Consider the following 24,362-nt stretch of genomic DNA (forward strand, 5'->3'; position numbering starts at 1 on the left):
CTTAATGAAATATGTTGGCTGATATTATTTATATTTTTCTAAGTTTGTTTATGTTAATTGCAGGAGCTAATAGAAAGCAAAAACTTAATGAATCCAGGGCACGTAATGTGGTGTGGTCATTAGGGAGAATCTTGAAGTTGTATCACCTAGTGCTCAAATAGTTCCAGCAGCTGCAACGAAGAAAACTCGCTATGAGAAGTGAAATGAAGTCCTGCTTAACTACAAACAACTTTTAATTAATCCGACGGAGGATTATGCTTCATTGTATACCCACACCACGCCTTGTGCATTTATGAAGGCAATGGCTGAGATACCATCTATGACACCACTTTGTTTATGGTCTGGGATTTGAACATGTTTTGGACCTAACTATCCAAGATCTCCCCGGGAAGCTGAGCTACTGGGTTTTGGATTCCTTCAATGCTAGACGATGCGAGCTTGTTTTTCCTAATGGACAATCAATTCCGGTGACACATGACGATGTTCATAGGGTGCTTGAATTTCTAAAGCGTGTATTATATCTTATGAATTATTGCATGTTGTTGTATGTTTTTTCAGTTAAATATAACGCAATGACCACTACAAGAAAAATGCTGATAGAAACCGGTTTTTAACTGGTTTCTATCAGCTCAAACTACCGGTTTCGTAGCTACCGGTGTCGTAGGTGTCCAAAAAATGGCGCTAATAGAAACCGGTTAAAAATCGGTGTCGTAGGTATGTAAGACACCGGTTTTTAACCGGTTTCTATTAGCGCCATTTTTAACGGTGTCTTTTATGCTAATAGACACCGCTACAAAATAACGTTGATAGAAACCGGTTAAAAACCGGTTTCATAGGTTATTTGAGGAATAAAAAAAATATTTTTTAAATATATTTTGCAACCCCTACAAAAGCAATTTTTTAATTAAAATAATCAAAATAATAAACAAAAATATCAAATTACAAAATCAATTATCAACAACATTCATTACAATCATCTAGAATGTCTTGCACTAAGTTTCAACTATGAATTTAACAAAATTTCAAAATCTAATATAACAAGTTTCAAAATCAAGTTCCACATATGCAATGTTCTTCAAGCTTCAACAATTAAATACGACTTTTTTCCACTTTGTTTCCAAGCTATTGATCATATTGCCTGCAACAAAATTTTCAAGATAAAAGAAAGAAAACATAAGATTCAGCAACTACACACATATATGCCAAAATTATGCTATGATTACACATTACATTAAATGCATAAAATTAAACAAAATATAGTTCTATTAGAATAGAGAAACTTACTATTAGCACAAGAAGAAATGCAGTCCAGTCCCAACACCAAATGTTGCACCAATAAAATCAGTCTAAACAATAAAAATCAAGCCTTAATTAAGGATTAGCATAGAACTACCATGCATAAAACAATACCATAGAAAATAGGATATGGACAGAGATTGTACATCACGTAAAGGTACAAACTGGACAATGTCACGTGATGCAACCCGCCCAGATGAACTTTCGAGTCTCTCCCCTTTGTCTGCATCCAATATCTGATAAAGGAATGGAAAATTAATATTGGATAAGTGTGGGAAATGGATAGAAGATATTGGTAACATCGGTTAAGGGAATATTCCAATCAAATAAAAATTCATACAAAGAGAGAGGCATATTACCTCCATTTCTTTAAAGTCAGCTCCCCCGACCCCAACAATAAGTATTGACAATGGCAGATCAGATGCCATAACGAAGGCATCCTTTGTTTCCTGTAGGTCTGTTATCACTCCATCCTAAATTTATTTAGCATCACAAAGGAATTAGTGAAATATGAGGATATAATAAGATTTAATTACGCAATCAGGAAGAAAATAACACATTTGATTCTAAAAATTGCAAACTTCAATCAGGTTCTCTATGATATAGCATATTATCAAGTATACTAGAAGTCCAGACTATAGAGAATATACCGTGATAATCAACAAAACGAAATACTTTCTTTCATTTCTTGCAACAGATCCACTAACTATCTGTGCAGCCTGTGTAACTACATGGCCGAACAATGTTGGTCCTGCTAATGAAACATTAGAAAGGCACTTGAATATGCCATCATAATTCCATGGATTCCTTCAACCTGGAAGGAAACAGAAATGCTTAACAATGACCATGAGTTAAGAATAAAATGGAACTATACTTAACCAGTAAGTCAATAAGTCCCAGGTTCACCTCACAATAGTTACTGCTGCCATTTAAGTTAAAGCAATGGGATACAGGACCATCAATTGGCCGGGCCCCAAACCCCCAAGCAGGAAACTTTTTATCATAATCGTAGAACATGAATAAAAACTCATATAAATGTTCCCCATAATAATGCAACAATCGTGGTAAGAACATGAATAAAAACTCATATAAATTCGAAATGAAGGTGAAAAGAGTAGAAAGTTTACACCCATAGAAGCCCCTACCCTCAATGCTACGGTTCTTTCATCAGTTAAGAAACTCAACAATTTGAACATCTTAGTTACAAGCAAAGAATTATACTCGGATGAAACAAGATTGTAGTGCAGCATAAAACTGATTTTCTGCTTGTAATTAATAATGAAATTAAGCTACACATAAAACTAACCTCAAGGAGCAGCGACCAAAGAAAGCCTCACAGTAGCGGCTAAGTCAAGAGCATACCAGAAGAGTCCTGCCCTCCGATTTCAGCAGCTACTTCTGCTCCTGCCTCGTCTAGTATGTTAGCAATTACAACATTCGCCGTCTGGTGTACAACAAGGTAAACCAGAGTAAGCTAGGGCGACCGAACAAAGGCTCAGAGCAGCGGTGGCGGCGACCGGAGAAAGCTTCAGAGCAACGGCGTTTCTGGAGTACAGCAGCAGCGCAAAGCAGCGGCGAAGCACGGCGCTAGGGGGATCGGACAAAGGCTCAGAGCAGCGTCGATTTTCGTTGCTTGCTGACCGGTGGAGATTGGGGCGGCGGCGGCGGCAGGGACACCTACGGTTTTAAGATTCGAGGGAGGCGGTAGATAATGTGGTTCGTGGCTGCGTTGATTGTTGAGATGACGACGGTGGCGAAAGGAACGAGTGGCGTTGGTCGGCGTGAATCGGCGCCGGAGAGATCGATGTGTTTAGGGCTGAAACTTGGGAAGAAGATGGTAGGCGGCAGAAAGGGGTTTAGGGCTAACGACGTGTTTGAACTTTGAACTTAGACATTGGATTGGATTTATTATTTTCTTTTTTTTTCTTTTTTTTTTTAAATTCTGAAATAGCCTTTAAAACCGGTTTAAAAACGGTTTAATATGTTAAATTAAAACCGGTGTCGTAATATAACTACGACACCACAGAAAAGAAACCGGTAGTAAATAACCGGTTTCTATTAGCGCACTTTTTTTAAAAAGAAACCGGTTATACCTACGAAACCGGTTTTAAGAGCTATGAAACCGGTTTTGAGCAAAAACCGGTTTCTATTCACCGGTTTCTATTAAAGTTTTTGTTGTAGTGGACATCTTTATAATTTCATGTTCGAATGAATTATTTGTTGGATATACATGCATGTGAGGTGTATGAATTATTCAGTTTATGTATGAATTATATGTTTGATAAACATGCACATGTTATCATATAGTATTGGAATTATACGAATGTCCAGATTAGTGATTTTACTTGTTGGAGTTACATGTATGTGTGGTGTATGAATTTATTCAGTTTATGTATGAATTATATATTTGATAAACATGCATGTGATATCATATAGTATTGGAATTGTGTGAATGCATAGATTAGTGATTTCACTTGCATGGTCAAAATGTATAGATTTGTACAGATTGCACTTACATGTGAATGTATGAATTTATTAAGTGTGATGCATGAATTTATTCTAGTGGATCTAATAAAGAATGCAATGCAACCAACAAAAGAATTCATATGTGATTATCATAGCGATAAATACAAAATTAAAGGTAATGAATTTATTATGTATGATGTACGAATTTGATGTTATTAACGTATGATGATGTGTATAACCTTGTATTATAGATATAAAAATTCATTTGTAATTTCATGTTCGAATGAATTATTTGTTGGATATTATGAATTTATTCAGTTTATGTATGAATTATATGTTTGATAAACATGCACGTGTTATCATATAATATTGGAATTGTGTGAATGTCCAAATTAGTGATTTTAGTTGGATGATCAAAATGTGTAGGTTTGTACAGATTGCACTTGCATGTGAATGTATGAATTTATTCTGGTGGACCTAATAAAGAATGCAGTGCAACCAACAAAAGAATTCATATGCGATTAACATAGTGATAAATACAAAATCAAAGGTAATGAATTTATTATGTATGGTGTACGAATTTGATGTTATTAACGTATGATGCTATGTATAACAATTGTTACTTTAATTGAAATCCTAAGTTTTTTTTTTTTTTTTTAATTCTTGCCGCTCAGTTATTTCACGTGAGATTTATGGAGAGAGGAAGTAGTTGTGGAATGTTAGTTAATAGCAGATACCAGATCCCTTGATTAAGGGGGTGGGAGATTTATTATAATATCGGAATTACCATATTAGCCTCATCCATTATATTGCATGAATTGTCTAGTAAAAATCTGCACAAAATTCAACCGTTCAAACCATTAAAATCGAAGGTCCATAATGGTTCTTATTTTATAGGCTAAGATTAGTTCTTATTTTAGCGCAACCCTATATATATATATATATATAGGGAGTGGTTCAATTGAGAAGCTCAAATGTGTTGAGAAGTTGAGAAGCAATGTAATAGATGAACATGTTAGTACATTTTGATGAACATGGTAATTAGACCCTAGATCAATAAATTCTTTGAACATACCAAATATAACTGACGAACATACGAATCTATTTAATTTGTTAAAAAATACGTCACCGCCAAGGATCGAACCCAGATCAAACTCGTGTTCATAAAAACTAATTGGCATGTTCATCTATTAGATTGCTTCTCAACTTCTCAACACATTTGAGCTTCTTAATATAACCTAACCCTATATATATATATATATATATATATATATATATATATATATATATATATATATTGTTGGGCCGATTTATTGCTTCATTTGGGCCGATTTATTTGTTTATTGAGCTAAGATTAATTTTTTCAGTCCACATTAATTATTATTTGGACTCCTCCATTATTCTTTTGAGACGACTGTAGTATATTAATTCGTGTCATTCTTGATTAATTATCAGGCTGCTTGATGAGCCTCTTGATTAATAAACTTAATATTATTTCCTTTAAGCCCAGATTATTTTAAAATGAGCTGCCCTTATTTATTTCATTAAAACCACTTGTTGTGTTTAAATTAATCGGCTACCTTATTTCTTTGAGCCTATTAATTATTTGAACTTACAATAGTAATTATGTTCTATTGTTAAGCCCGGTATAGTTTTACGGGGTTACTTATGGGGCACGCCGAGACGGTTCTTTTACCGCACACGCTTGCGAGATTATTTATTTTACAATTAGAATTTTCCGATGGGGAAGGAAGAGTTACAGTTTTTTTTTTCCGACCGCGATAAACGAGAGTTAGCTAAGTTTATTAACGAGGGGATTAACAGTCAATCAAGAAACCACCGGATCGCAGAGATTGTTATCAGGTGGGTTTATATTCAGATATATCAAATCAGTTTAATGTTACTTTCAAGCAAGTTATTTCATTACAGAATCTATGAACAGAAAGTTATTTCAGTTATTTCAGTTTTTGTCTTGCCATAAAATGTTTCATTTAGAATGATATCTATCTGATGAGGCAATGCCAAGTTAAAGTAATCGAATTCGGGTCCTGAGCAGTTGATAGCTATCCTGCCAGGGCTAGTGTACACCCAGGGCCGTGAGCCATCTAGCAGGTTGGCCGGTCAGGTGTCCGTGAGAGGTGGCCATCTCTCCGGCACACAAGCTTCAGATATGATAAAATACAAGAGAACTTAGACTGATCAGTCGAACTTTACGAATCACAAAAGAATTTAGTAAGCTTGGGCCTATTTCACAAAAAACTCTCTTGCTGTACTGTTAAGATGGCATGACAATTTATGTTTTCAATGCAAGTTTCTATAGGCATATGTACCCACTGAGTACTTTTGTACTCAGCCCTGCATGTATTTCTAAATGTGCAGGTTGAGCAGTAGCCGGTGGTGATGAAGTGATGAGCAGGAAATCTCTTTTGTCTAAGATATATATATATATATATATATATATATATATATATATATATATATATATTAATGAACTCTTGAGTACATGTCCTCATACATGTAATCAGAATCTTCTTCCGCTGTGTACTCAAAGGAACATCATGTTATTTTGGCTAAGACAGAGTTATCCGAACTTACGAGTTGATTAAGTCAGTACGACTATCGCTCTGCTGTAAATGTTCCCTTCGTTATTAATGATTAAGTATGTTTCTTCAATGTTTATTATTTATTCGTTCATCCCCTTTCTATCCCGCTTCTTATCTCCAACCTTTGGTCATGGTTTGTCGGCTTAATTATCCTTAATTAAGTCCGGTCGTGATATTCTTGCAAGGAGGTTACTTCAACAATTTATTGTTGATGGTTACACCATGATGGAAACGCAGAGGCTGCAGTGGCATCGTTACAATCAGCCACCCCTTAGGTGCGAAAAATATAGTAACCTGAGAGATTTCAAAACCATAGGGAATGACGCCAGTTCATCTATTGGTAAACCAGTCATACAACCATCATCATTCACTGGAGGAAAGCGGTATATGATTCAGAATTATCAGGATGCCATGACTATTTGTAGGTGGACTGGATATCCGTCGTTGTTTATTACTTTTACTTGCAACCCGAAATGGCCAGAAATCACAAGGTTTGTTAGTAAAAGGGGACTACGACCAGAAGATAGGCAAGACATATCCGTTCGAGTATTTAAGTTGAAACTTGAAGAACTTCTAATTAATTTGAAGCAGGGAAAAGTATTTGGTGAACACACTGCACGTAAGCTCCTCTTATTAATTAATTTATTAAAATTTTTAAATAATTGATTACATCACTTACTTATTATTATTATGTTATTTATACTTTTAAACAGTTGTCTCAACCATCGAATTTCAAAAGCGAGGCCTCCCTCATGCCCACATAATTCTTTTTATAAGACGTGAGGCGCAACAATACTTGATCGATAACATGGACGATTTCATAAGTGCAGAACTACCACCTAAGGAGGAAAACCCAAAATTATATGAGACAGTCTCAGAATGCATGATCCATGGTCCTTGTGGAGCAGATCATTTAAATTCACCTTGCATTGTGAATTTAAAGTGTTCGAAGGGTTTCCCAAAGAATTATATTGATCGTACAAAAGTTGATGATAATGGATATCCAGTCTACATGAGGAGAGACACAGGCATCACAGTAGAAAAAAATGGAGTATTGCTTGATAATAGATTTGTGGTGCCATATAACTCATTTCTCATTATGAAATATCGGGCGCACATCAATGTTGAGTATTGCAATCAGGGTCAGTCTGTGAAATATCTTTGCAAGTACATCACTAAAGCCAGTGATAGGATGGGTGCCAAAATAACTAATACAAATAATGATGAAATCTCTGAGTATATTGATTGTAGATACATTTCTGCATGTGAGGCTATGTGGAGAATATTTGAATTTCCAATTCACTATCGGACTCCACGCGTTGAGCGTTTGTATTTTCATTTGGAAGGAGAGCAAAACTGTGTGTTTAGAGAAGGCGATTATATTGAAAATGTCCTCATGAAGAATACGATCGCTGAAACACAATTTCTCGAGTGGATGGAAATGAATAAGAATGATGCAGAAGCTTGGCAATGGTTATACAGTGAGTTTCCCCAACATTATGTTTGGGATCTTGAGAAAAAAAAAATGGAAGAAAAGAGATAGGGTTCGCCATAGGACGCATAATCCATGTTCGTCCATCTACCGGGGACATGTACCATTTTAGAATGCTACTAAATCACGTTAGGGGTGTGACGTGCTACGATGATTTTCGTATGGTGAATGGTGAGTTGAAAGAGACTTACACGGAAGCATGTTATGCAATGTGATTGTTAGACGATGATAAGGAGTACATCAAAGGAATTATAGAGGCGAGTTCTTGGGGATCGGGAGATTATCTGAGATGCCACTTCACAACTTTACTCTTATCGAATAGCATGACAATGCCCGAGGAAGTATGGAAAAGAACCTGGCGATTACTATCGGACGACATCCTTCACATGAAACGGAAGACTCTTCAGAAGCCAGGTAATTGTTATAATGAAATATTTATCTTATATTTTTTACCTTTTAAATATTTAAACATTTGTTACATCTATTGAACTTAATATGCGATGCATTATTTAATTAAATGACATTAATTTTTTTTTTCGTCTTTTGAATAGATTTGCAGCTGACAGATGACCAATTAAAAAACCTTGCTTTAGCTGAAATTGAAAAGTTGCTTGTGGCTAACTCTACCAGTCTCATTAACTTTCCTACTATGCCATTACCAAACGAGACTGTTATATCTTCTACTTTAAACCTGCTCATCTTGGAAGAGACGTCTTATAACATTGAAGAAATGAATGTTGAGCATCAAAAGTTATATCACTCTCTAACGGATGAACAAAAGACTGTTTATGATAAGATCATGACTGCAGTTGATAGTGGTGAGGGAGGACTTTTCTTTTTGTATGGATACGGCGGTACAGGAAAGACATATATCTGGAGGACCTTATGCTCGAGCTTACGTGGAAAATGCGATATCGTACTGCCTGTAGCCTCGAGTGGTATAGCTTCATTATTACTCCCTAAAGGTAGAACTGCGCACTCGAGATTTGGTATACCGTTAGATTGTGATGAGAACTCCACATACCACAAGATTAAGCCAGACAACGATTTCACTGGACTTCTCAAGAAGACAAAACTCATTATTTGGGATGAGGCACCTATGACGCACAGATACTGCTTTGAAGCGCTGGATAGGAGCCTAAAGGATGTTATGTGATCCCCCGAAGGAAGTTGTTCAGTGAAACCATTTGGTGGTTTGGTTGTTGTACTAGGGGGGATTTTAGGCAGATCTTGCCAGTTGTCCCCAATGGGAGCCGACACAACATTGTGCATGCTTCAATAAGCTCTTCTCAACTTTGGACATCGTGCAAAGTTCTGAGGTTGACTAAGAATATGAGATTACATGTATTCCATGATAACACATTATCATAACTAAGTTCATCTATATTATGTCTTTGATAAATTGACTGTATAAATAACTTCTAATGTCAGGGAGGAGCGTCTGGATCTGATGCTGAAGACATCAAGAAATTTGCAGAATGGATACTTAGTATAGGGGATGGTACAGCTGGTGAGAGTATTGGTGATGGAGAAGCCGATTTGAGGTTACCAGACGATATGATACTACGGGATTCAAGTAATCCTATTGCATCCATAGTGAAAAGTACTTATCCAGACGTACTGCATATCCTGTCTAATCCAGAATATTTTAAGGATAGAGCTATCTTGGCCCCAACCAATGACATGGTTGATTCGATTAATGAATATGTCATGTCCTTGATGCCTGCCAAAGAAAGAGTATACCTTAGCTCGGATAACATTTGCAAAGATAATGGAGAAGTTGACCTCGATGATCAAGTCTTTTCAGTTGAGTATCTGAACACGATCAAATGTTCGGGATTGCCGAGTCATGAAATCAAATTGAAGGAGGGATGCATTATCATGCTTCTCAGAAATATAGATCTTTCAAATGAGCTTTGCAATGGCACAAGGATGATAGTCACTAAACTTGGGGCCCGCGTGATTGAAGCCAAGCTGATTTCAAGTAATAATGCAGGCAAAAAGTTTTCCATTGCAAGAATGATCATGAGCCCCTCGGACTTCACAAAATTTCCGATTCGATTTTAAAGGAGGCAGTTCCCACTAAGTCTTTGTTTTGCAATGACAATAAACAAAAGTCAGGGTCAGTCTCTTGCAAATGTAGGTCTATACCTACCGAAGCCTGTTTTTACCCACGGCCAATTGTACGTTGCAGTCTCAAGAGTTACTAGCAAAAAAGGCCTCAAAATTTTAACATGTGATGCAGAAGGACAAACGCACAACACAACTACTAACGTTGTGTACAATGAAATTTTTGATAAACTGTGAGGTAATTTTGAATATCATTTTTTATTTTATTTTTTATGTCATGCTATAGAGATTTAATAAACTTTCTATGTATTATTCAAATAACTTTATTATTAATTTTTTTTAAATAAAATGTTAATTTTTATGAATTTTTTGCAGGTAAAATTGGTGGAGTTAAAGAGTGGGTGAAAGTTCTTTTTAAGAAATATTCTATTTTAGTTTTATACGAGATCTTTTTTTATTATAATAGTTTGACATGACATATAAACAGTTTTTTTAGTAAATGATCTCCATAATTTATAAATATATTGTGAAATAATTTTTACGTCCTTTTTTTTATAAATTATACTAACATTAAATGATACCCGTCGAAATTCGACGAGTTACACACTAATTTTATATAAATCACACTATTAACTTATAAAAATGACACTATCTTATTATATAAACAACATTATCATGTTCGACCAATTTATTAATCAATTATCTTGTGTATTAGTTCAAACTTGATTAAAATTTCATTGTTGGATTCAACTATTTGATTGTGTCAAAAGTAAGACGTGGGTAAATCTTCATCATTGCCGAGCAAATATTCCACCAACGCAATCAATACTAAGACCATAAAGTAATTAAATAATTCACACCACAAATTCAAAAGAGAACAAAAGGTACAACAATATGAAGGAAAACACGGTTAAGTCTATGCTAGGATACATGTAGTGAGGATCTCCGTTCAGATGTCGCCACATGGCGTGGTCTTTAAAGTGAAAAAACCATCCCTTCCAATCCGGTTCAGATGTAAAAAAACCACTGCACCATATACTTTATTTTACGTGTACTTTTTACTTAATTTGTTGTACTTTACAGTATATATATACTTTATTTTATAAAAATTTTATAATATTCTTTATACTTTATTTTATATATACTATACTGAAAGTATATACTTTATAGTATATATTTTATTTTATATACTTTACAGTATATATAGTTTATAGTTTCAAATTTATATATTGTATTTTATATTTTATATTTTAGAATTTTTAGTGTATACACTTTATTAGTATATATTATATTTTATAGTATATACTTTACCGTATATGTAGTTTATAGTTTCAAATTTATATTTTGTATTTTATATTTTATAATAAAGTGTATACACTACGAATTCTAAAATATAAAATACTATATAAATTTGAAACTATAAACTATATATACTGTAAAGTATATAGTTAGTAGTAACATTGGATTTTTTATAAGTAAACTTATTAGATTTTTATTTTATAATGCGAATGCAATCAAAATAGGATTTAGAAACAGAAACTCTTTTGATTATTTGAACGAACCAACTAGTTATGAAATTGCACTGACAGCCTCGACTCTTGTCCTAGCTCGTCGGAGAGCTAGATTTGCCTCAATTATTTGTCTCTTTCCTTCAGCTTTTCTCAAACTAGCTTCTGCTATTTCAAGAGTTTCCTGAGCTTCTTGTGGATCAATATCACTACCCTTTTCCGCATCATTTACTAAAACAGTGATCTCATTATTGCCTATTCTAGCAAAACCGCCCATCAGAGCCATCGTTAACCATTGGTCCTTAAGGCGTATTCTCAAAATCCCTATATCTACAGATGTAACATTGTTTTTTAACCAAAGCCAAAATACTTCTACAATATTTGTTCAAAGTTAGTGAATTGTGAACTATAATCTCAATTGTGTACTCGATATATACGATATTTATTTATTTATTTTTGGATCAAACATATTTAAAATGACTGCTTGTGTAAATCGTGTGATCAAATATTGTGTAAGTATGTATAAAATCTAAATTTCTCCAATTGTGTATTCTAATTGTATGCTCTTTACCTCATAGATTAACTGTGAACTGTAATCTCAATTGTGTACTCATTATAAACATTATTTTTTTAGATTTTTTCTTGATGAAACATATTTAAAATGATTGTTTTCTTCATTAAGTTAATTAAATCGTGTAAAACTTTGTATGAGATATAATTTTTATTAACTGTGTATTCTAATTGTGTACTGAAGAATAATTCATTTTGTTCAATGGATTTATAGATTAATTTTCACCAATGAAATAAAGAAAATAGCCTTATTTAATTGAAATATCACTACAACTAATCAAACATGGTAAGTAAACTTACTGGACTTTTATAAAACAATGCAACTTAGTAGTAACATTATTTTTTAACCAAAGTCAAAATACTTCTACAACATTTGTTCAAAGTTAGTGAATTGTGAACTATAACCTCAATTGTGTACTCGATATACACGATATTTATTTATTTATTTTTGGATCAAAATATTAAATTCTCTATAAATTATACTCCCTCCGTCCGCCAAGATTATGTCACAATTACTATATTGGGCGTCCGCCAAGATTATGTCACTTTCCTTTTATGGCAATGGTCCCACCATCTTCTTTAATATTTTATCCTTATTAACACTGTTTATTTACAAAAAAACCACTCAAAATTCAATCTCAACCACTCATCTCATAAAGTGGTGGGACCTTTCTCCACTACATCAAAATCATCACCAATTTTATTAAATCCCGTGCCCAAGCAAATTGCCATAATTTTGGCGGACGGAGGGAGTACTTTATATAGAATATAAACTATTAATTATAAATTAAAAAATAAAGTCTAAACTATAAAGTCTAAATATACACTAGTCTAAAATATATACTACTCCCTCCGTTCCAGCCCAATAAGCCCAGTTCTTTTCGGCATGGAGATTAAGAAACTCATTTTTTGATAGATAAATGGTGTGGTCCACACAATTTTAACTTTTTAAGTACATCCATAATTTTTGTGAATTACATTTGCTTCCCTTATCTCATTTTAGTAAAAATAATTATTTTACAAAAAATAAAAAAAAATAATTAATTTTCGTAAGGATTTTAGTTTAAGAAAAATTATCTACTTTTACTTTTTTATTTTAAGAAAGGATTTTATTTTACGAAAAATAATTATTTTATTGTATTGTCCACTTTATAATTATTTTTTGTAACTTTTTTTAAAAAAAATAAGAATTAAGAAGTCCCTAATTATTTCTAATTTTAGATTGGGCTGGAGTGGGACGTCCCAAAAAGGAAAACGAGTCTATTGGAGTGGGACGGATGGCGTATAAAATATATAATAAAGTGTATACACTAAAAATTTTAAAATATAAATTTGAAACAATAATCTATATATACTGTAAAGTATATAAAATATAATATATATAAAATAAAATATATACCATAAAGTATATACTTTCAATATAAAGTATATATAAAATAAAGTATAAAGTATACTATAAATTTTTTATAAAATAAAGTGTGTGTATATATATATATACATATATACTGTAAAGTACAACAAATTAAGTATAAAGTATATGTAAAATAAAGTACATAGTGCAGTGGGTTTTTACATTTGAACCGGGTGGAAAGAATGGTTCATGGGTTCTTTTTCACTTTAAAGATAAGCCATGTGGCGACATCTGAGCGGAGATCCTCACTACATGTAATCTAGCATAGACTTAACCAAAGAACACCAATTCACACAATCAAGGTTACCCACTGCAACACCCATGTCAAATCCGCCCGTGTTGCTTGCCCTCTTTCTCTCTCTATATATATTTCAAACCCCTTTTCCCTGCTTGCAAGACACATTGCAGCACAGTGGCGGTGGCAGCAGGGCGGAGGCTACAACAACAACAACAGCGGCAGAGTCTCCGGTGGAGAGCCGAATCTTGGGAGCTGAGCTCTACGGCGAGACAAGTCGTCGGTGACAGAAAACTACTACTGTTGGCTGAGGTTAAGCGGAGGAGAGAGGGAGTCGAGGGGGATCCGCATAGGCGGTGGCGATGGCCGGGCAGCAACTGTTGCCATCGGAGAGAGGGAGTCCGCAGTCTGGAACCAAGGATTTTTCAGACGGTGGCATTGCTTGATGTACGAGCGGCGATAACTGAAATTGAGGGGAGAAAGAGAAAGATAGGGGTGAGGGCGAGCGGTGGTGGCCATAGCTCTCTACCTGCGACGGTCGCCGTTGCCAATGAAGAAGGAGGCGGCAATTTGGGGAAACACCTAAAACTCTGAAACACCGAGAGAGAGAGATTTGAGAGAATGAAGGAAAAGAAAAGCTGAATTCAGATTTATTTTTTATTTAAATGGGTTCGGGTCAAGGGATTTGGGCGGGTACGACCCGGGTGTATGGTACACCTGGGTGTACCCAAGATTTTGCCATAATCTTTTCCTCGGTCCTCCTAATTTTTTTTTTGAACAAAGGGTGTTATGTGAATCATATAAGAGTGTAGTTAATTAAATAACTTCATCTCTATTTGATTTCACGAAATTTCTCATATTATGTTTGATTTTATAGAAGAAGTTTTAAGATTTTAATGGCTTGATAATCGAGAAACCTATTTTGAGAGAATATGCTTTATTTGATTAATTGATTTCATACATCCACTTGTAATTCTAATAATTCATAACCATGAGATATAGAATTATTTCATATGTTTGTTTATTCATACGCTCTTAATTAAATCCCTTATATATATGGTTGTTGTCTGCAAGTTTCCTTCAATTTTTAATTCACCATTGAGCGAACTTGATTAACTTCGTCGGGTATACATTACTTACTTTTCTCTTGAATAGTTACTGCTCGATTACAAATATAGGCTCAAATCATTTTATAAATATTGAGTGGTATAGGCTCAAATCATTGCTTTTGATGTATTTATATTAAGTGGCAATTAATATTGATGCTTCAATTTTTTCATGATATGTGTGCGAAACTTTTTATCAAAAATCAGGCTAAGTAGCTTAAATTGACATGAAGTATATTTTACTCGTTTTCTCTCTTTCTGTTGGAGTTTGTTTCTATTGAAGGAAATCACATAATCGTGATAGTAAGGGTATCAAAATCGATACCAAGTTCCTTGAAGTATAAAGCAGTTGAAAACTTCATTCTTCCCATATTTGATGGCAAACTTTCTAAAGCATAGTTGTCCTATACAGACAATGAACCTCTTTGAAATCTACTGATATGTATCTATTGATGATAGTCTCTTAATTAATAGAGCAGCTGAATCTTTATGTTCAATTCTTATGTTGTAATTATATTAACCGTGGCAATAAAAGTTATTGCCTTTGAACTGATTTATTAATACAATTTATGAAGAATTCCTTTGTTTATTCAATTCCTTCTTGTGATATCAATTTATTTACTGTGAAGTTTATTGTTATCAATTTTCATACCAAAATTTCGTGATTTTTGTGCTCTTATTTCGAGGTTTAACATGTTATATTCTGAAATATATTATACATATACATTCTATTTTTTTTTCAAAATGATCTTGAAAATTAATTGATGTTATTTAAATAACACAAGTACTATTCCTGAAGAATATTACATTCAAGATCTTAAACTGATGCTATTAAAGTAGCATAAGTAATATTCCTAAAGGATATTACATGCTTTTGAAGAGCAATTCATATTATATGCTCACGAAAATTAGACCTTGAGCACAAGTAGTGTTCTGAATAATATTACATTCAAGATCTTTAGTTGATGCTATTAAAGTAGCACAAGTAATATTCCTGAAGAATATTACATACTCTTGAATAGAAACATATATTACATGTTTTTGAAAATTAGACCGTGAAGGTCAAATGGCCCTAAAGGCCAAATGGTTGTACTCTTTTTTCCTTACTAAGTTTTTTTCCTACGAGGTTTTCTTAGTTAAGGTTTTTAACGAGACAACTATAGTGTAATATATGCGTAAATATATATGTCTTGTACTCTTTTCCTCTATCGATTTTTTCCTTTAAGGTTTTTGCGGAGAGGTTTTTAACAAGGCATAAACATCTATACACTAACATCACATGGAATATTATGATATTTGTCTTGGTGATAGTGACAATACACAAATTATTCTTCAAAAGAAGAAGTATTTCCTTAAGTTTTGACATTAGATGAGAATAATGTTAACACAATATCAGGTGCATCAAACATCATTGAAGGCTCCGGGAGAGCGTGTATCATTTTGCCAAATGATACTAAATTAGATATTAAAAATACCCTGTACTCTAGTAAGTTTAAAATGAACTTACTAAGTTTCAAGAATGTCCGTAATAATGAATACCACATCGAGACAATTGTGTGGAAGGTAGAAATGAATATCTTTGCATAAATTCTTTTGTTTCAGGCTATAAGCTGGCAAAAGAAAAATTAGCATCATTACCTTCTGGAATGTATTATACATTCATAAAAGCAATTGAGACAAACCATGTCATGAACGCAAAGTTCAATGACTCAAAAGCTTTATGCTTAATTTGGCATGATAGGTTTGGACATCCTGGAGCAACTATGATGCGCTAAATAATTAATAATTCATATGGGCACAACATAAGAATCAAAAGGTTCTTTCTACAATTGAATTCCCATGTGATGCTCGTGCGCAAGGCAAGTTAGTCATTAGACCTTCATATACGAAGGATAATACTGAATCTCCATCTTTCTTAGAAATAATTAAAGGAGACATTTATGGACCTATACATCCACCTTGTGGAACTTTTCGATATTTTATGGTATTAATTGATGCCTTTTATAGATGGACACATGTATGCTTGCTTTCTACTGGAAATGCAACATTTGCTAGACTACTTGCTCAAATCATAAAATTAAGAGCTCAATTCACAGACAATTCAATTAAAAGAATTCGTCTTGATAATGCTAGTGAGTTTATGTCTCAAGCATTTGAAAACTATTGTATGGTTATTGAAATTGAGATTGAATATTCAGTAGCTTGTGTCCATACTCAAAATGGTTTAGCAGAATCATTGATTAAACGTCTTCAAATTATTGCTAGACCATTACTTATGAAATCAAAACTCCCAACTATTGTTTGGGGTCATGCCATATTACATGCTGCAACATTAGTTCGACATAAGCCAATCATGAATACTTCCCAATGCAAATTATTTTTTGCTGAGAACCTGATGTTTCTCACTTACGAACTTTTGGTTGAGCGGTTTAAGTCCCAATTGCACCCCCCACAACGAACAAAAATGGGTCCCCAACAAAGACTTGGGATATATGTTGGATTTAATTCACCCTCGGTTATAAGGTATATAGAACCTTTAACAGGTGATTTATTCACTGCACGTTTTGCAGATTGTCATTTTGACGAAATGACATTTCCAACATTATAAGGAATAAATCTACATCCAGAAAAGCACAAGGAACTCTCTTGAAATGAGAAAAACTTATCACATTTTGATTATAGAACAAATCAATGTGAACAAGAAATTGAAAAGATCATTCATTTGCAAAAGATTGCAAATCAAATTCCTGATGCTTTTGTAGATACAAGAAAAGTGACACAATCTCACATATATGCTGCAAATACTCCAGCTAAAATTAATGTCCTTGAAGGACAAATAAATTTGGCAGCAAATGAGTCTAAAATTCGTCAATAACATGGTCGAGTTGGTTCCAAAGATTCTATGCCTAGAAAAAGAAAGAGGCAAGATGGAAACCAAACAATGACGAAAATGACTAATCAACCAATGAAAGCGTTGTAATTCCTAAAGAATTACAAGTATCTGAAAATCATGAGATCTCAATAAATTATTTACATCAGATACTAGAGAGAGAAAATATCATTGTTGATGATATATTTGCCTTTCATATAGCTCTTCATGTTTTAAATGAGGATCCTCAACTAAAGTCTGTTGCAGAATGCAAACAGAGACTTGATTGGCCAAAGTGAAAAGAAGCTATAGAAAGGGAATTAAATTCCTGTGATAACCGGAAAGTATTTGGGCCTATAGCCTTAACTCCGGAATCTAAAATTCCTGTTGGATATAGATGGATTTTTGTTAGAAAGAGAAACGAGAAAAATGAAGTTACGAGATATAGAGCAAGCCTCGTAGCACAAGGTTTCTCACAAAAACCAGGAATTGATTATGAAGAAATATACTCTCCCGTAATGAACGCTATTACTTTCAGATTTTGATTAGTCTGGCTGTGTTACAAAGGCTTGATATGCGCCTTATGGATGTAGTAACTGCTTATCTATATGGGTCATTACATAATGACATATATATGAAAATTCTTGAAGGATTTAACAAATGCCTGAAGGATTGCAGTCAAAACCCAAAAGCATGTGTTCAATTAAACTGCAAAAATCGTTGTATGGGTTGAAACAGTCTAGTCGTATGTGGTACAATAGACTGAGCGAGTATCTTTTGAAAGAGGATACAAGAATAAAGATATATGCCCTTGTGTTTTCATTAAGAAAACCGAAAGTGGATTTGCAATCATAGCAGTTTATGTTGATGATTTAAATTTAATTGGGACTCCTGAGGAGCTCAATAAAACTGCTGAATATTTGAAGAAAGAATTGAGATGAAAGATTTGGGAAAGACAAAGTTTTGTCTTGGTTTGCAAATGGAACGTATCCGTGGAAGAACGTTTATCCATCAATCCACATATACAGAAAAAGTGTTAAAACGCTTTTACATGGATAATGCACATTCATTAGCATCACCAATGGTCGTTAGATCTATTGATACTAAGAAATATCCATTTCGACCAATTGAAGAGGGTGAAACAATACATGGTCCTAAAGTACCATATCTAAGTGCAATTGGAGCGTTGACTTATCTGGCTAATAATACTAGACCAGTTATAGCTTTTTCTGTCAATCTTCTAGCAAGATTTAGCGCTGTACCCACTTTGAGACATTGGAATGGTGTTAAGCACATTCTACGTTATCTAAAGGGTACCATTGACCTTGAATTATATTATCAAGAAAAATCTGATAATACTCTAGTGGGGTACTCGGATGCAGGATTTTTTTCCGATCCAGATGAAGCTAAGTTACAAATTTGATACGTTTTCACATGTGGTGGAACTGCTATATCATGGAAATCTGTGAAGCAAACCTTGACTGCAACATCCTCAAATAATTGCAATCCACGAAACAAGTCGAGAATGTGTATGGTTGAGAAATGTGACGAGTCATATCCAAGAGTCGTGCGGGTTAACTTCATCAAAGGCCAAACCAACTATTTTATATGAAGACAATGTTGCTTGCATCGCACAACTCAAGGAAGGATACATCAAAGGCGATAGGACGAAACATATTTCTCCCAAGCTCTTCTACACACACGACCTTCAAAAGGGATGGCGATATCGACATTCAACAAATTCGCTCAAGTGATAATCTGGCGGACTTATTCACCAAGGCATTACCAACATCGATATTCAGAAAGTTGGTACACGAGATCGGCATGCGTCGACTCAAAGATATTCAATTATTTCAAGTTCAGGGGAAGCAGTTGTACTCTTTTTCCTTCGACTAGGTTTTGTCCCATTGGGTTTTCCTAGCAAGGTTTTAATGAGGCAACATTTTTTGTTTTAGGGATTGGTCAATCAAGGGGAAGTGTTGTAAATATATCTATAAGATATATCTTATATGTGTTGACCAAGAAATCTCCCTAAAACCCTAGCTTCCTACTTGTATAAATAGAGGCCTTTAGCCTCCATATTGCATACACTTCATTATTCTCTTCTCTATTCTCTCGCTTCTCTCTAGTTTATAACAGGTATATATTTTTTTAATTTTGAGGTGCGTTAATAGATGTTGAGGTGGAGAAGCAGCATGCCATAATCCCATGTAGAGCAGCGGCACGCGGCGTATATCCAACAACAGCGGAAATGGGCCCACCGCTGAACCCACCAATCAGAGAACAGCAAAACGAGTGGAGCTGGAAGGAACTCGAGATGACGTGTCAAGAGCCCGAGGGCCCCCCATCAACTCTTCGACCAATCAGCACAGCACAACTCAGTACCCACACAGATATAATAAAAAAGAATTTTGAAAATGATGTTAATTATAAATGATAAAAAATCATTCTCATATGCTTATCAATGGCGGACTGATTTTCAGTGCCAAATTAATTAATTTCACGAATCTTGGAAGCTTTTGTCGAGACTGTGCAGGCCGCTGAAAGACTATTGTATTTGCTTTGTTTGAGCCTTTCATTTTACCAATTTGTTGAGAAGAGACGACATAAAGAGAGAGATGGAGGAAATTGGGTTTTTGGGGCTCGGAATAATGGGCAAAGCCATGTCTATGAACTTGCTCAGCCATGGCTTTAAGGTTACTGTATGGAACCGCACTCTCTCGCGGGTAAAACCACTTCTTTTTGTTTATATTTTTAGGGTGATTGAGTTGCTCTGCTTTAACAGCGGAGTAATATCGTTCAGTATTTTGTGCCTTTTCTTTTTAACGCAATCAATGGTTATATGTTATTGCTGTCACCAGTGATTTGATTCCCCAATGTTATATTGCTAATGTTTTGGTATTTGTTCCAACTTGGTTTTGTCTGGTCTGGTTTGATATATTTATGATTGATTGCAATTGCATTTAATGAAAAAGTATATAAAGACTGTAGATTGGATTATTTGTAATTTATCTGTATAATAACTATGTTGGAGAGCTGGGGGACTTTGATGAAATGCTATTGGTTTATCCTCGAATCTCTTTCGAGTGAGAAGGATTTGTGTTAAGTCTGAAAGGTATTTCTTTTTGTTGGTTGCCATCGATTTTCTCATTGCAGAGATATCGCCTATGAGCTCTTATTAGTTGTGTATCCTGTAGTGTTGATGAATCTCAATTCATGAGCTCCATATATAGTTTCACTTTTGGAAATTGAGTAATATACGGGCAACACCTCGTTTTTGAGGTTCCCTTTGCCATTGGAATTTCCTAAAGGAACTAAGGGTGAATAGTTTTTACTTTCTGTTCTCTAGATGACTGATGAATCTCATTTTACACACTGTTCTAGAAATTTTATGTTCCTTTTTGATTATTTTTTGTTGTATGCATTATGTTTAGAGCTTATATGCCCTTGAATGTTGAGAATGTGGAGAACCCACTTATATAGAATATGCAATAATTGGTTGGTTTCCTTCCCATATTAAGCACTAAGACATAACTTGTGTGCAGTGTGACGAGTTGCTTGAGCATGGAGCAACTATCGGAGAAACTCCTGCAGCGGTAATTAAGAAATGCAAGTACACCATAGCAATGTTGTCTGATCCTGCTGCAGCTCTATCGGTTAGTCAGATATGATGTTGTATTTTGGGGTGGCTATTTCATGTCGACTATCTCAGTTGAGATTCCTTGTCAAATAGGTGGTTTTTGATAAAGATGGCGTGCTGGAGCAAATTGGTTCTGGGAAAAACTACATTGACATGTCAACTGTTGATGCAGAGACTTCGTCAAAAATTAGCGAGGTTGGAATTGCCAGCCTTTCATAATTCTTCTTTTGTCTATAGTTAAAGACTCAATTTTCTTTTACTCTTAATAATTCCAGATATTCAATTTTACTTCAATATTATTCATTAAGATTTAGAGACTTTTCTTGATGATGTGAAATGTATTACCTACAATTCTTGAAATGAAGCACTAACTAGCCGCATGCATGACATTCTGTGAAACCTAAGTCACTTTCTTGATTTATTTATCAAACCTTCAGCATCTTTCAAGAACAAGCTTGGGGCTATGAATTATTTGTGACTTATTAATTTGAGTCACTAGAATGAGGATTACCATCTTTTGTGTTAGCAAAAACCAAATGCTGAGGTATGTTATTTTCTAAGATGTACCATTAAAAACTTAAAGTACATCTTATGAATTGTTCAAATGAGAAACATAAGCCTTCTATATATCTTCATAAATTTTGGAGTGCACTCGTATGCAATGTATCCAAAATTGGTAATAGGAGAAGAAAGGTTCATCCTCTTATCTCTCTTTGTTTGATGATGCTTTTCAGGCAATTACGTCAAAGGGTGGTTGCTTCCTGGAAGCTCCAGTATCGGGTAGCAAAAAGCCTGCTGAGGATGGTCAACTAGTAATCCTTGCTGCTGGAGAAAAGGTGAGAGCTATTCACTTACTTCATTTGTTCTAATTTTATTTATCTGACCCCTTGTTCCCAGCAAAGTATCATCAATTAATATGTGTTGGCTAGAACCATATGTCCTCTACCACTTTATATTCTCCGATGAAACAAGGGAGACTTCTTATGTATATTTGACTTTAGCTCCTTCAGAACATTTTGCCAAAGTTTAGATTAGACAGAGAAAAAGAGAGATGGCAGTACGATTTGTGTTCTAGAAAAGAACCTTAAAGAGGAATGTAACCTTTACCGAGGGTATATACTATATAGTATATTGAAGTAGAGCTGAGGTATAAGATTGTATCGTCATTCCTTAGTCTAGAAGCTTTGCTCATCAAACAGATGACGTTCTCGGATTTAAGCGAATGTTGCAGAATCATTAAGCTGAATTCTTCGAATGAATACTACATTTCATCTATTATGTGTTTGAAATTGTAGGCATTATATGATGCTGCCCTGCCTGTATTCGACGTATTGGGGAAAAAATCTTTTTATCTGGGGCAAGTTGGCAATGGAGCTAAAATGAAGCTTGTTGTCAACATGACTATGGGCAGGTACGATGGTTCTTTCTCCTACTGAAAGATTACTAGCATTTTCCATAAGTTGTATCATTCCATCATACCATAAACTTTGATCTTCTTTCTAGGATGTCTAAAGATAGTACTGGATTTCTATAATATCTGTTTACTTCATTTTGTTTTGTAGCTTCTGTTTAGGCTTTATATTATTCTTGAAAAATATAGACTGAAACAAAGAAATTATCAGACAACTAAAAGCATAGCACATGTTCTTCTAATTAAACATTAAATGAGGTAAGGTAAAATGTACCCCAAATACATTTTGCCTACTTATATGCTGCTGCATATGCATGATTAGCTGGACATTTGACACTCTATTTCTGCAACGCAGTATGATGAATGCATTTTCTGAGGGGATTGTCTTGGCCGACAAAAGTGGACTGGACCCTCAAACTCTTCTTGATGTATTGGTGAGGCAAAGAAAGATAAATAAACCTCGGAACCTCTTTCTCATATTCTGCTGGAACAATTGACACTTAACAGCACTGTCTTTAAGGAAACTTCTTTTGCTTCACTGACTTTTTCGAGGCATTATTTCTGGCAGGATCTTGGTGCTATCGCAAACCCCATGTTCAAAATGAAGGGACCGTCTATGATCCAGGGTAAGTACCCCCCTGCCTTCCCTCTGAAACATCAGCAGAAAGATATGAGGTTAGCTCTCGCCCTTGGGGACGAACACTCAGTTGCGATGCCAGTGGCAGCTGCTGCTAATGAGGTATTGAAACTAGTTAACCTGCATTCTTGTGAGTATTATCATTTTTCATTATCACTGTATTAACTAACACCAAGTAGTTTTGCTTATATATGTGTATTTCTGCCTTTGTAAATATTTTTCTGGGTGATCAGGCATTCAAAAAGGCTAGAAGCATTGGACTAGGCGACCTTGACTTCTCTGCTGTGCACGAGACTATTGCTTCTAACAAAGGCTCATCATGATTCTACTATGTAAAATCTGCATACGCCTCAAACGTCGCTGCTGTTGGTTTTTTCGTGTCATCGTGGAATGTCTTGCAGAATGTCTGGCAATGCTTAGAAGCAGAAATTTGAAGCAGTGATCACGTTACTACTGATGTATGCAGTTAATCAATTTAAGATTAAGATGATGGAAACATTTGATATTGCTTTGATATATCAAGAGGAGCTTCTTGAGAAATTGGTGCAAACGTTCAGGTCCTTACGTGTGTGATTCTTGTCATGTTCAGTATTTATAATCTATATACTCCATCCGTCCACGAAAAATATGTCACTTTTGTCATTTTTGGTGTCTACAAAAATTATGGCACTTTTCATTTTAAGACGTGACTTCACCACTTTTTGTTATCTTTTATCTTTACAAACACCCCTTATTTATAAGAAAATTCATCCTTAATTCAATTTCAACTATTCATTTCAAATTTTGGTGGAACTCTTTTTCCACTATATCAAAATCACCATCAATTTTCTCAAAATTTGTGCCCATCAAAAGTGTTATATTTTTAGTAGACGAATGAAGAGTAGTATAATAGCTATATTCTCCTGCCACTTGCTCCTGCAAATCTTTAAAATCCGTGAGTCAATGAATTTTTGGAAAGTCGAAACTGACTTTTGTGGGGTTTGGCCTATTGTTTAGGCATTTTCCCAAAAATTAGGGGTGAGCCTCGGTTCGGTTCGGTGCAAAACCG

The 24,362-nt window shown here is 34.6% G+C and overlaps 3 protein-coding genes and 1 pseudogene across 3 annotated transcripts; 3 read left to right on the top strand and 1 right to left on the bottom strand.

Annotated features, from left to right (window-relative positions):
* Positions 1–1,280: 1,280 nt before the first annotated feature.
* LOC131006506 (protein BONZAI 1-like) lies at positions 1,281–3,188 on the bottom strand (annotated as a pseudogene).
* Positions 3,189–6,587: 3,399 nt separating this feature from the next.
* LOC131014899 (uncharacterized) lies at positions 6,588–7,908 on the top strand. Its single transcript, XM_057943090.1, has 2 exons — positions 6,588–6,984; positions 7,079–7,908. Exons 1-2 carry the CDS (start codon positions 6,588–6,590, stop codon positions 7,906–7,908), a joined length of 1,227 nt encoding a protein of 408 aa, XP_057799073.1.
* Positions 7,909–9,414: 1,506 nt separating this feature from the next.
* On the top strand, positions 9,415–9,924 carry LOC131014974 (uncharacterized). Its single transcript, XM_057943184.1, has one exon. The coding sequence runs from the start codon at positions 9,415–9,417 to the stop codon at positions 9,922–9,924; it is 510 nt and encodes a 169-aa protein (XP_057799167.1).
* A 10,128-nt stretch (positions 9,925–20,052) lies between these two features.
* Positions 20,053–23,854, top strand: LOC131006507 (glyoxylate/succinic semialdehyde reductase 1). The gene is made up of 8 exons (XM_057933656.1): positions 20,053–20,352; positions 21,172–21,282; positions 21,360–21,461; positions 22,001–22,102; positions 22,562–22,677; positions 23,033–23,111; positions 23,246–23,416; positions 23,548–23,854. Exons 1-8 carry the CDS (start codon positions 20,245–20,247, stop codon positions 23,635–23,637), a joined length of 879 nt encoding a protein of 292 aa, XP_057789639.1. The 5' UTR covers positions 20,053–20,244; the 3' UTR covers positions 23,638–23,854.
* Positions 23,855–24,362: the final 508 nt, after the last annotated feature.

This window comes from Salvia miltiorrhiza, chromosome 1 (genome assembly GCF_028751815.1).
Source record: "Salvia miltiorrhiza cultivar Shanhuang (shh) chromosome 1, IMPLAD_Smil_shh, whole genome shotgun sequence".
NCBI lineage: Eukaryota > Viridiplantae > Streptophyta > Magnoliopsida > Lamiales > Lamiaceae > Salvia > Salvia miltiorrhiza.